Source organism: Ochotona princeps, chromosome 7 (genome assembly GCF_030435755.1).
Source record: "Ochotona princeps isolate mOchPri1 chromosome 7, mOchPri1.hap1, whole genome shotgun sequence".
Classification (NCBI taxonomy): Eukaryota; Metazoa; Chordata; class Mammalia; order Lagomorpha; family Ochotonidae; genus Ochotona; species Ochotona princeps.
The window spans coordinates 48,825,484-48,838,450 of NC_080838.1; the positions used below are offsets into that span (position 1 = coordinate 48,825,484).

Consider the following 12,967-nt stretch of genomic DNA (forward strand, 5'->3'; position numbering starts at 1 on the left):
CTTTCTTTATATTCAATTATTCCTTTGGCATTCATTGTTAAGCACTGATTTTTTTATTGGTTACATATTTGTAATTTAAAATGACCCTTTAAACTGTTAAGTGGCATTCACAAAGCTATCTCCAATCATCACCACTAACCAGCTCCAGAATTTTTTTGTCATCCCAAACAGAAACACCATACTTGTTACAAGTTCTCCGTTTCCCATCCCTCCCCTCTGGTTCTGCTTTTTGTGCCCATGAATGTGAATATTCCAGGTATCCCACAAAATTGGAGCCATGTAATAGATATCTTTTTTGTAGCTGATATATTTTACTTTTCATATCTGCAAGGTTCATTTATATTGGAGCATGTGCCAGAATTTCATTGCATTATAAGGCTGAATAGTATTTTGTCACACTATGTATATATGTATAATACACATACACATAATCATATCTTTTTGAAAATATGTTGGGCCTAGTGCAATGATTCAATGGCTAAATTTTCACCTTGCAAGAGCCAGGATTCCCTCTGGGCACCAGTTCGTATCCTAACTGCTCCACTTCCCATCCAGCTCCATGTGGATGGCCTGGGAGAGCAGTTGAGGATGGTCCAAAGCCTTGGGACCTTATACTGGTGTGGGAGATCCAGAAGTTTTTGAGCCTGGCTTCAGCTTAGCTCAGCTCCAGTCATTGAAGTTATTTGGGGAGTGGACCAGTGGATGGAAAATCTTTAACTAAAATAATAATAATAATAATAATAATAATAAAAGTTAAACTTTAAAAATAAAGAAAATCTGTAGATAGCCACTTAAGTGGTACTCACCTTTTGGCTATTGAAGTATCCATTTAGATTCTAGCTTTGGGTCACATGACTGAGTGGAATTTCTGGATCATATAGTAATTCTGTGTTTAACATTTGAAGAACTGCCAAATTATTTTCCACAGTGGTTATACAATTGTAGTTTTAATTTTTAAACATATTCTCTCAGTTTCGACCTAAAGAAGTGATTCAGATGGAAGACAGTCCATCTTGATTAAATTTTTCTAGTAATTACACTTAGCAGACGCTACTGCAAAAGAAAAAGGAAAAAGAAAAAAAAGCCCTGTAGTTTGAAGAGATAATTTTTAACAATTTAAATTAGAAGATTTACCACATGTGTGTTGCATTTTGTTAAAATTGCAGCGTTTAATCCTTTCTGACCTGTTTTTACCTTTGATTCTCTCTTATTTATTTGGAAGGGAGAATGGCAGAGAAGAGACAAAAGAAAGAGGCCTTCCAACTACTGGTTTACTCGCCAAATGCCTGTGACAGCTAGTGTAGGGCTATGCTAAAACCAGAGCCAGGAGCTCCATCAGGATCTGTCTTGGCAGCAGCAGGCAACCAAATACTTACACCAGCATCCTCTCTCTCTAATGAGCATCAGTGGGAAGCTGCACTGGAAGTGGAGTAGCTGGGGCTTCAAGCAGGCCTTCTGATTTGGGACAGTGTTCCAAGCAGCATCCTGTGCCGCAATGCTCACTCCTGTTTGCCTATTTCTTAAAGTTACGTCCTTAATGATGGTGTCATGATGTAGCAGGTGAAGCCACTACTTGCAACATCAGGATCCCATATGGACACCAGTTTGTGTCCCAAATTTCCCCCACTTCCCATAAGACTCCCTGTTAATGGCCTGAGAAAAGCAGTGGAAGATGATCCAAGTTCTTTGGCCCCTGTCACACATGTGCGAGATCTAGAAGAAACTCGTTAGCTCTTGGCTTCAGCCTACCTCAGCTCTGGCCGTTGCAGCCATGTGGGAGGTGATACAGCTGATGGAAGATCCTCTTTTCTCCCATTCTTTCTGTAACTCTTTCAAATAAGCAGCTACACCTTTTTAAAAATGTCATATTCTTAGAGCAGAGATCATAGACACAGATATTTTTATTTTTTATTTTTTATTTTTTTTAAAGATGTATTTATTTTATTACAAAATCAGATATACAGAGAGGAGGAGAGACAGAGAGGAAGATCTTCCGTCCAATGATTCACTCCCCAAGTGAGCCGCAACGGGCCGGTGCTGTGCCGATCCGATGCCAGGAGCCAGGAAACTCTTCCAGGTCTCCCACGCGAGTGCAGGGTCCCAATGCATTGGGCCGTCCTCAACTGCTTTCCCAGGCCACAAGCAGGGAGCTGGATGGGAAGTGGAGCTGCTGGGATTAGAACCGGTGCCCATATGGGATCCCGGGGCTTTCAAGGCAAGAACTTTAGCCGCTAGGCCACGCCGCCGGGCCCCTGATATTTTTAAAAATGTATTTAATAAATACTTGTTGATTGAACTGACTGTATGTAATAAGATCCAAACAAATAACTGATGAATCTGCGGAGTCTGGATATTGAGTTCCATGTGCCAGAAGTTCATGATTCCATTGGAAAAGGACACATCCCAGAAGCAAGGTTTTCAGTTAGGTCAAGAAACCAAATGGTGGTGGAAGAAGTTACTGGGTATGACTGACATGCCCAAAGTTAAATGGAGCAGGTTTGGTAAGGAGTAGAATTATGTTTAGGCAAAAGAATTTAATTTGTGATGAATGGGAGGATAGAGTTGGTAGAGGGAGTAACAACAATTTGAAATTGTTGGGAGGGAGGATGGAACAAGGAAAATAGGCCAGTACTGTTGCCTTCAAAGGATTATACGAAGCCTGACAGGCAGTGGAAGTGCGGAGATACTCACAGGCAAACGGGGCAGTGAGGTACGAATCTTGACAGTAATCACCTGGATATTGAGAGGGATGTCACTTTTTTCCCCTGTTTTTCCTGTTGGATGATGTCTCTGTACTATTTTGGGGCACTGGAAAATGGAAGATACAATAAATTTCTCTGTAGTCTGAGGTCAAGCTATAAAGACACTATTATTCTTAAAAGATTTATTTTTTTTTATTAGGCAGGGTTAAAAAGAGAAGCACAGAAAGTGAAAGATCTTCATTCTGCTGATCCACTGCCCAAATGACTCCAAGAGCCAGAGCTAAGCTGACCCAAAGCCAGGAGCCAGGAGCCAGGAATTTATCCAGGAATTTAACCTTGCAGGGTTACAAGGTTTTGGGTCATCTTCCAATGCTTTCCCAGATCATAAACAGGGAGCTGGATGGGAAGTGGAGCAGCCGGGAACTTGAACTGGGGCCTATACGGGGTGTAGCCTTTTGCAGGTGGAGGATTAGCCAATGGAGCCATTGGAATGGCCAAAAGAAATTTGTTATTGGACAAGACTCTGACAACTGTTTTGCTTGGAATGTCGTCATGGGTGCTTGTTTAAAAACAGTGGCTGCATGTTATGTATATAGAATGTTTTTCTTTAAAATCAGAAGAAGAGTTAAGGTTATGTCCTAAAAGGCACAGGTTTTAAAGTTCACATAGTATTGCTTAGGATGCTTTGATCTTTGACTAATTCAAAGAGGAAATTCACGAGAGAGAAAGGGGCTGGTTTAGGGGTCCCTAGGGTAACAAGGCAAGAATCAGGAGGATTTCAAAACCTTAAAGCCTTGGGCTTGTTCAAGGTCTCCAGGAAACAAACTCCAGATGGTCTATGGTCATTTTTCTTCCTTGTTCAGTACTAGGATGGGAGTTTTTACCTTGTGCAAATATGTTCTGCCATGTGCTGGCCCCACTGAGGTCAGGGCAGGGTCGGCTACCAGTTCACACAATGCCTAGTGATTTCCCAAACCAGGTGAAGCTTATATGCCATTATCATTAGATGGAATGGCAGGAGAAAAAAATATCAATGACTGCTCTGTCATGTTTTGTGAGGTTGAATTCATTTTATTCTATAAAAGGTTTTTAAAGAAAATTTTTAGAAAATTTATTTACTTTTATTGGAAGTCAGATTGACAGAGAGGAGATACAGAGAGAAAGATCTTCCATCTGCTGGTTCACTCACCAAGTACCACAATGGCCAGAACTGAGTTGATCTGAAGCTAGGAGCAAGGAGTTTGTACCAGGTTTCCCACGCAAGTGCAGGGTCCCAAGGCTTTGGGCCATCCTTAACTGATTTCCCTGGCCACAGGCAGGGAGCTGGATGGGAAGTGGAGCAGCCAAGATACAAACTTGTTTCTATATGAGATCCCAGTGCATGCAATGAGAAGACTTTAGCTACTAGGCTATCATGCCAGGCCCATAAAAGTTTGTTTTTAATGTGTTCAAAAAGCAGAGTGACAAAGTGAGAGAGTGAAAGAGAGAGAGAGAATAAGAGAGAGAGAGAGACACCCTCTATCTGCTAAATCATACCCCAAGTGCCCACAACAGCCAGTGCTGAGCCAGGAGAGTGGGAATTCCATCCAGATTTTCCATGTGGGTGGCAGAGACTCAGCTTCTGGAACTATCACCAGCTGCCCTGCAGGATTGGATGAGCAGGGTAGCTGAGCTCAAACCAGCGCTCCAATAGAGCAGGCTTCCCAAGTTGTGGCTTAATCCACTGTGCCACAATGCTTGCCCTGATTTTAACAACTGCAACAACTATGGTCAAGATAAGTTTACTCAGTCATATCCACGAGATAGATGGATACTCTGTTTGATTCTTCAGGTCTTGAGAACTGATATTTTGTAAAGAATATGTGAGGACTTGGGACAAGAAGGTCCTGGGGGAAGGGAGCGCGGCCTTGGGGAAGTAGTTACTTTTTAATACATGTGATTTGCTCAGTTTTCATCCAAAGAGCAGAAGGCCCACTGTTTAAATCATTAAATATCACCAGACAGCTTTAATTTTATATGCTGGTTAATTAAAAAATAAGTTTATCTCATTTCTTAAAGGATTTGAGGTAGCATGACCTGTTGTTTTAGTCAAGGTTTTTTGATGTACAAATCTGAGACATCCACGTAAAGCACCTAAAGCCCCGAATGAGACATGATGGAATAATTGTATCTAAAAATTTTGCAAGTCTCAAGGACACGGCTTTCAAATCCAGAAGTAGAAAGCCAGTAGCAGGGTCGGAAGCCTCTCAGGGCACAAAGTGTACAAGCATTTGTGGCTTCCCCGGCTCTCAGAGAACTCTGCAGCTGTTGCTCTCTGAGTTCAAGCTTCCTTCCTCTTTCTGCAGAGGGAGAGGGACAGCCTGGCTTCCGCCTGGACCTGCAGGCCCCCAGCTTTCCTGTAAACATCGTTGCCATCTTGGCCACAGGCAAGGTCCGCTTTGTTCGTGAATGCAACACTGGGGAAGACAGACTACCAGGTCAACTCATCCTGGATCCACCCCTGCTGTGACAACCACAACAAAGAGGAGACTTTGTGGTTGAGAAAGTTTGAGAGAAACCGGGATGGGTAGAGACTCTCAGATGCGTCCAAGTGTCCCCGTGGGACAGGACAGTGGGGGCAGAGAAGAGAGAGGAGGGAACAGAAGGGTGGCACTGAGAGAAATAGGGAAACAGGGTGGTGATTCAAAATGAGAACATCAATATAAAGGGCTGAGGCGAGAACCGCAAAAGTGCAAGCGACGAAGAGCTCTTTGAACCAGAAAAGCTCCCTCAGCGTGTCTTAACCCAGAAGTGCCTCCTCTGACAGGAAGTCCTGAGGCTGGGTAACCTCCAAGGCTGCTTAAGCCAAGCAGACAACAGTGGTGCAAGGCCCAGATTCATACCCCAGGTTGTTATTTTATTCTAGGCTGTAGAAGATTCAGGCATCACATCCAGAGGCAATCAAATCCAAGGCCAAAACAAGGTCCTTTCCTACATGCGAGGTAGGCCCTGGCATGCACCCCGTGTGTCTTTGACCAGAACTGGGTCTCATGCCCATCCCTGAGCCAAGCACTGGGGAGAGGAAGGCAACCAAGCAGCCTGCTGCAGAGCATGTCTTCCTAAAGCATGTGGCAGCTTAAAGAGGCTGGGCCATGCTGACTACAAAGAAACAAAAATAGGGAGCAGGGAGACAGTGAAAGAGACAGAGGGATGGGTACAGATAGAGGCAGGGAAGGTGGGTGGAAAGAGTAAGATGGAGACAGAGATAGCCAGTTCATTGCACTGAGTGTCTTAGGTTACACTGCTGTTGTCCTATCTTTCTGTTCAGCTTGAAAACCATTAGAATAACGTGTTTTACTTGTTTTCACTGCCACTTGGAAGGCTGATTAACTTTTCCGTAATTAAACTTATTAACTGTTTTCCAAGCTCAGAAATAGAGATGGCCATAGCAATCTCCAGACAGTGACTCTTTTTTTTCTTGAAGTAGACTAGAACTTATTAAGCTGTGAAGTAAATATAAAATAACCACTCAGGTTCTTGTTTATGTCTTTACTTGATACTTTTATTCCTGTATCTGCAAAAGCCATATAATCCTACTAATAAAAATTGGAGTGGAAATGTATTTGTCTTAGTAGCTAACATTGCCTGTGTTCTACACTCGAGTGCTGGGCTTGAGTCCTGGTTCGACTCATGTGCCCTGTGCTGGATCTCTAGTTGGATCTCTGCCACTCATGTGGGAGACCTGGATTCCAGAGTCCTGGATTTGACCTGATTCTGTCCCGGCTGTTGCAGGCATTTGGGGAAGAAAGATGTCTTTGTCTCTCTCTTTCTCTGTGCTCTTTAAAACACATGATGTGAATTAATAAGTTTAGCATTATATAATTGGAAAGTAGAAATACAAAAATAGAATCATTCATAAACTCAGCATCTAATAATTAAGAATAAGCTCCTATCATATTTTCATGAATTTATGTACGGTTTTGTAGAGTACATCATTTTTTCAAAAAGGTATATGATATACATGTGGTACAAATCACAAAAATGAAAGAACAAATTAAAAAATAAAGCAAGTTGCCTTTCTGCCAGTATCTGTTTATCCTCAAGTTTGCCCCTTCCAGCTACAACAATTATCAATTTATTTCATTTCATAGATACCCCAATCCTAACAAGTAAAGCTGTGTATATGGAAACATTTTTTTCCTAGCATGTCTTGTCTTTTTACAAAATGATGGTCCACTGCATGTACCATTTGGCATTTTTTAAAAAATTGAATAGCATCACCTAGAATCAATTCTATATAAAGGTACTTTTAAAAGTTTCTGGGAAAAAAATGAAATTAAGAGATTAAATTTATTTTGGGGCCAGAAAGTTTTGAAATCCATGCATAGCTTTTTCCTAATGAGAATTATCAGTGATACTTGAAGACCCCTACAGTGCCTTTAAAATTTAACATTCTAATCTGTTCACACATTGACACACATTCATAATAATCACCATCCTTAGCAGTTGTTAAAAGTTTGAGCAAACCATTCATTCATTCCTTAACAATTATCAAACACCTGCTGCATCTGTAGCGCCCAAGTGATTCTAAGATTACAAAGAGATGAACCACACCATTGAAGGAGTCACAGAGAAGTGGAGGAGACAGAAGGGTAAACAGGCAATGGAGGCAACCTTTCAGGGCTTTCATGGAAGGAAGAGTTTCAACAAACAAAGGCAAGGACAAAAGTCTCCTTGAAATTAAGTAGTGGGGAGGAAAGCATTCCCAGCGGAGACCAGGAATGACAGGTCCCAAGGTGCCGAAATGGGAAGGAACACTGAACCAGGTGTTGGATTTAGTCCCTAGTCTTTGTTTTGTAACCTGTGGCCAATCTTCACTATAAGTAGTGCTATGACATATAATTTGTAGTATGTAACTTTTCCCACATTTTGGAGTATTTCTTTGGCTGTATTCCCAGAAGTGGGATTGCTGAGTCAAAATGTAGGGAGCACTCTGACCTGCTACATACAGCCAAAATGTTTTCCAAATGGACCATAACATTTCATGAGGATGCTAGCAATGCTTGGGCAATCCAGTGCTCATTACCTTTGTATCTGTACCACTAAGAGTAGCGGATATTTCTTTATTAGATTAGATTTCCCCTGTATGTGTTGCTACTTCAATTTCATAACTGGTTTTTGTGTTTATATTCAGTCATTGACATTCTACATTTTCCCCCTATAGCTATATGAGCTCTACTTATAATACAGATCTTCAGACTTTTATTTTCATGTTTACTGCCATTTCTTTTGCTGGTTTAGATTACAGTATAAGCTTGACAAGTCCAGTTTTTAAAATATTACCCAGGCAAATCTGTTACTTGTTTCCTTCTATTTTCTCTAAGTTGAGAAATATCTTCTATACAGAATTTATAAAATATTTAAAAAGATTTTTTTAAAAGATTGATTTATTTTTATTCAAAAGACACATTTATAAAGGGACAGATGACAGATCTTCCATTTGTGGTTCACTCCCCAAATGGCTATAACAGCTGGAACAGAACCAATCTAAAGCCAGGAGCCAGGATCTTCTCCTGGGTCTCCCATGTGAGTGCAGTCTTTTCCAAGGACTTGAGCCATCCTCCACTCCTTTCCCAGGCCATAAACAGAGAGCTGTGTTGCAAGTGGAGCAGCCAGGACAAGCATTGGCACCTATATACGATGCTGGGGCTACAAACAGAGGATTAGCCTGTTGAGCCACTGCAGCAGCCCATCTATGCAGAAATTTAACAACTGTGTTATTTTTGTTTGCTTAAAAACTAAAGTTTCCTCAACAATATTCCTAGAGCTTACTTTGGACGTATGAGAATTCAACTAGCTTTTCCCTCCTTCTCCAAATTCCCCCCGAATGGTTTTTTCGAGGACTTATAAAAAACGATTTATTTTAATTCAGAAGAGAGCACCACAGAGAAAGAGGGAGACAGAGAAAGCGAAAGATTTTCCATCTGTTGATTAATTCCATAGATGGCCCTAATAGCCAGAGCTGGGGCTTGCTGGAACCAGGGACTAGGAACTCCACCTGTCTTCTACCTGTGTAGCACGGGCCCAAGCACCCAGGCTACCATCTGCTGCTCTTTCAAGCACATTAGCAGGGCGCTGGATCAGAAGAAGCCAGGACTCAAATTTGAACTCCGATATGAGGTGCCTGACTTTACAAGTGGATGACTGTGCACAACCACAACTACTTTTTATTTTAAGATATATTTTTAAATTTTTATTGGAAACGCAGATATACAGAGAGGCGGAGAGACAGAGAGGAAGATCTTCCATCCGATGATTCACTCCCCAAGTGGCTGCAATGGCTGGAGCTGTGCTGATCCGAAGCCAGGAGCCTGGAGCTTCTTCCAGGTCTTCCGCGAGGGTTCAGGGTCCCAAGGCTTTGTGCTGTCCTTGACTGATTTCCTAGGCCATAAGCAGGGAGCTGGATGGGAAGCGGGGCTGCTGGGATTAGAACCAGCACCCATTTGGGATCCTTCCTCATGCAAGGCGAGGACTTTAGTTGCTAGGCTACTGTGCCAGGCCCAACAACAGCTGCTTTCTAAAGACTATATTCTGTAGATTTCTTATACATGATGTTTGGAAAAGAAAAAACATGGAGAGATTAACGTACTGGCAGCTGTCAGTGAAGTGAGGTAGTGAGGGATGAAATAAGTGGACCTAAGAGGGCAGTGAAAATACCTTGCAGAATACTTTAATGGTGGGAGCGAACTATAGAATGTGCAATGCTGAGTGGCCCCCCCCAAAGTCCACAAACAGCCTAAGGTGATGATGATGTATCAGAATTGTATCAGTGCTGTGAATGTAGCCCTGTATCAGGGGTAGGGTAGGTAGTTTGGGTGTGTGGGCACAGAGGTATATGAGACATCTCTGTTGATTTATATTTCAAAGATAAGTCACATTTAGAGATCAAATGAGTTATCAATTGGATCTAATTTCTTGTTACATCCTGTAGGGCGTCACATCAACTTAAGACAGCCCTTTCCTCTGACTTATCCTGTATTCCTGTAGCCACTGTTCTATTTATACACAGAATTACAGCATAGCACGAAAAGGTTTCAGTAAAGCTTGTCAGTGCTTTCCTGTTAAGAGGGAAATCCGCCCTTGAAAGACTTTCCTTTTGAAGGCCACCAGGTGGGAAGTGTTATGGTCTGTATTTTGGATGGGGAGGGGGTAGTTTTGAGGAAGAGAGGGTTACTTCACACAACGCGCTGAAGTCACGGTTAGTCACTCCCATAGCTTGTTGGGACTTTCTGATCCTCCCATCTTGATGAGTGCCCTGTTCACAGCGCTGACCCCCATTCAGTCCCTATCACCTTGCAGTCCAAAGGGTCGGCAAGGTCCATCTCAAAGGGTCGCTTATTGAAGGAAAAAGCAACTTCTTGTGCTGCCAAAAGCCAGAGGCTCTTAAACTCTTTCACATGCGGAACCTCACAGGCGGATTCCTGCATCTCGCACCAGAATGCACAGGGCGGTGCTGGCATTTCTTCCCTGCCTCCCATCTCTCTAGCTGTGTAGAGCCTTAACATTTCCCATGGATGTATACACTTTTAAAAAGTTTTCCTTTTCTCTCCTCGCTACGCTGGTACCTGCTATGCCAGCACCTCAGGAAACGCTCCCAGAGGAGGGCCGGGCCGGATACATCTGCTCAGGTAGGGTTCTCAAGGACCTTCCCAGGAACTCCAGCCCATTCCTTGGAGGCCAAATGCTTCATGATTCGTGATCCAGAAACCCAACTGGGATTTCCCAGAAGCTGATCCCTGAACCCCTTTTGGATTCCTTCCCAGAGTCAGGAAGTGGTCAAGTTCCTAAGGGCACACAATCCGCCCTGGGTGGGGAGGGAGTCTGCTGTGCCTGTTGTAGTATTGCAACAGACCCTATGGAGAGGCTTCTGTCTGGGTCAAGCCACCTTCGGGCCATCTGTCCCTCGTAGAACCGTTCCTATGGTCAATGTCCCGTTTGCAGGTGGGCAGGACAGATCGCAATCACATTGGGAGACTTTTACCCTGAGGTCCCTGCGAGTCTCTCTCTTCCCAACACCCTGACGACGCGACGCACTCCCCGGCTCAGCGAAGTCCACCACCCTAATTCCTCTCCTGCATCGTGGCTATACCTCGACTCTGGTCACACAGCCTGGGAAGGGGCATAGACTTCATACGCGCAATGGGCGCAGCTTCCCATTCACTAAGTCCTCTCCTGCCACGAGGCTTCCTCTCCCCGGAGCTTCTCCAGTGTTGCCAGGAGAAGCGGCGGGCGACAGGGACCCGTTGCTAGTCAATCGCGGTCCCTCCGCCACGTTGCTTCCCCAATCGGCGTGCTCCTCGGGCACCCTTCCTCCTTTCTTCCGCCAGCCACCTTCCCCGACTACCCCACCACAGCACGGGCCCCGGGGCTCGGGGGCTGGCCGAAGAAGGGGCGGGGATCCTTGGAAGGAGGGGGCGGTGACCTGGTGCCACCGCCGCCCGCCCGGGAGCGCCCAAGCCCGTGCGCGCGCGCGTACCTCCCTTAGGCCCGGGCAGCGGGCGGAGCCTCGGGCGGAGCGAGGGGCGGGCAGAACGAGGGGCGGACGGAGCGCGGGGCGGGAGGGCGCGCGAGCGTCTTCGCCAGCATCTGCCGCGGCCGCATTTGCCCGAAACCTGGGGACAGACCTCGGAATCGACCGCCTGGCGCACGGACGTTCGGCGCTCGCCGAGTGGACGCAGCCGGCTTCGGGAGGCTCGGGCTTTGCAGAGCACGGCTTGTCTCGCCTGCTCGCCACTATCCTCGGCTCAGACGGCCTGGGCGAGTGAGCTAGCTAGAGGTTGCGGGAGCCGCTCTCTTCCTGCTGGTCGCCGCGCGGCTTTGGCCGGGCCGCCCGCGCCGTGGCCCCGAGCCCCCCTTGCTCTCAGTCTCCAAGTAACGGTGTGCCAGGACTCCAAAGTCGGGTATCCGGGGCAAGTGTCTTCATGAACCCAGAGGATGTCCGGGAAGCACTACAAGGGTCCTGAAGTCAGTTGTTGCATCAAATACTTCATTTTCGGCTTCAATGTCATATTCTGGGTAAGTTGGAGCGCTCCTGGGATTCTAACTACTGTGGCTGATCAATTTCTCAGCAGTTGCCCCCACGTTGTTCGCCCCCCTTTACTTTTTTCTCAGACCTGCGGTGCTTGGCGAGCTTAGGGGCTGGGGGAGGTGGGTGCACCCAGGCATAAGCCTTCCGCCTTTCCTGTGTGCGCGTTGGAGAGGGACGCGTTCAATCCTTCCTGGGAATGAAAGGAGGAGAAAAGAAAGGAAAAAGAAGAAGAAGAAGAAAGAAAAAGAAAAACAAAAACACCTGAAGCCGGCAAGGGGGCACCAGGCCTTGGGGTGGCTTTTCAAGAGGTAGTCCCAGGGATGCAGATGAGCGAAAGGATTCGGCAGTTGGAGAAATGAGCAGCCACGCCAATTGGATTTGCTCCCCGGGGGATACGGGTGTTGGGCAGAGCGTGGTGTCATCATGGGAAAGGCTCCTTGGGCAGAGCCGAGCCGGGGGTCCACCTTCTCTCAGGGCTCTGATTGGCCAAGGGTTGGGCTCCGTGTTGCCGCGGTGGGTCTGTGCCACGCTTAGCGTGTATCTCCATGCACCATCTCCGGCTTTGTGTAGGATGCAGATGCCTTGCTGTCTGTGGCTCTGGACGAGGCACGTAAATAATGCTTCCTGCGCGCTCTTGCTTCTCAGCTGGAAAGCGCTCTTTTGCATAATGGACTGACCTGTCAGTGGGCATGTGGGGTGCAGGGATTGAGTCCTATATATGTGTATAAATACCACTGTCAGCATCACAACAAGTCCCCAGCAACATATGCTCTCCTGGGCCGGTGTCTCACGTCCTTCTTTTTAAAGGAATGATCCGCAGCTGGCCGCTTTGGGGAAGCCTGGTAGTGGGGTGGGAGATGGCGGTGAACCTTGGAGAAATGCTACAGAGGAGGAGTGTGAGACATGGTATATGGGGTCATGGAGAGAGCGGGTGTTTGAACATCAGATCCAATCCGCGCTCTGCTGGCGCCACTGTGTGCTGGGCACCTATTGTGATGAAGCTGGGACGCCTACTCTTTTGTTTTGTTTTGATTCTCTCCCCTCATCTCGCAAACGTGTTCAGCCTGGTACCAGACAAAGAGTTCGCTAGGACAACAAGAGGACCCTGTTGTTTTCCGAGCCATCCGCTCCTTCCTGGGTATCCCCTTCCCAGTGGAAGGTAAAGATGGTGGCCCTGTGGACGGGGGCAGGGTTCTCC

General features: G+C 45.8%; 1 protein-coding gene across 2 annotated transcripts in view; it reads left to right on the forward strand.

The window, feature by feature from the left end:
- The window catches only part of TSPAN5 (tetraspanin 5), a 358,999-nt gene that overhangs the window by 173,607 nt on the left and 172,425 nt on the right, over nucleotides 1-12,967 (forward strand). The window contains exon 1 of one of the 2 annotated variants that reach the window (XM_004590548.2): nucleotides 11,288-11,756. The exons of the other annotated variant lie outside the window; for it this stretch is intronic. Coding sequence (XP_004590605.1) covers nucleotides 11,676-11,756 — 81 coding nt within the window. The 5' untranslated portion in view covers nucleotides 11,288-11,675. Of the gene's footprint in view, nucleotides 1-11,287; nucleotides 11,757-12,967 lie in introns of those variants that run through there. 2 annotated transcript variants of the gene reach the window in all.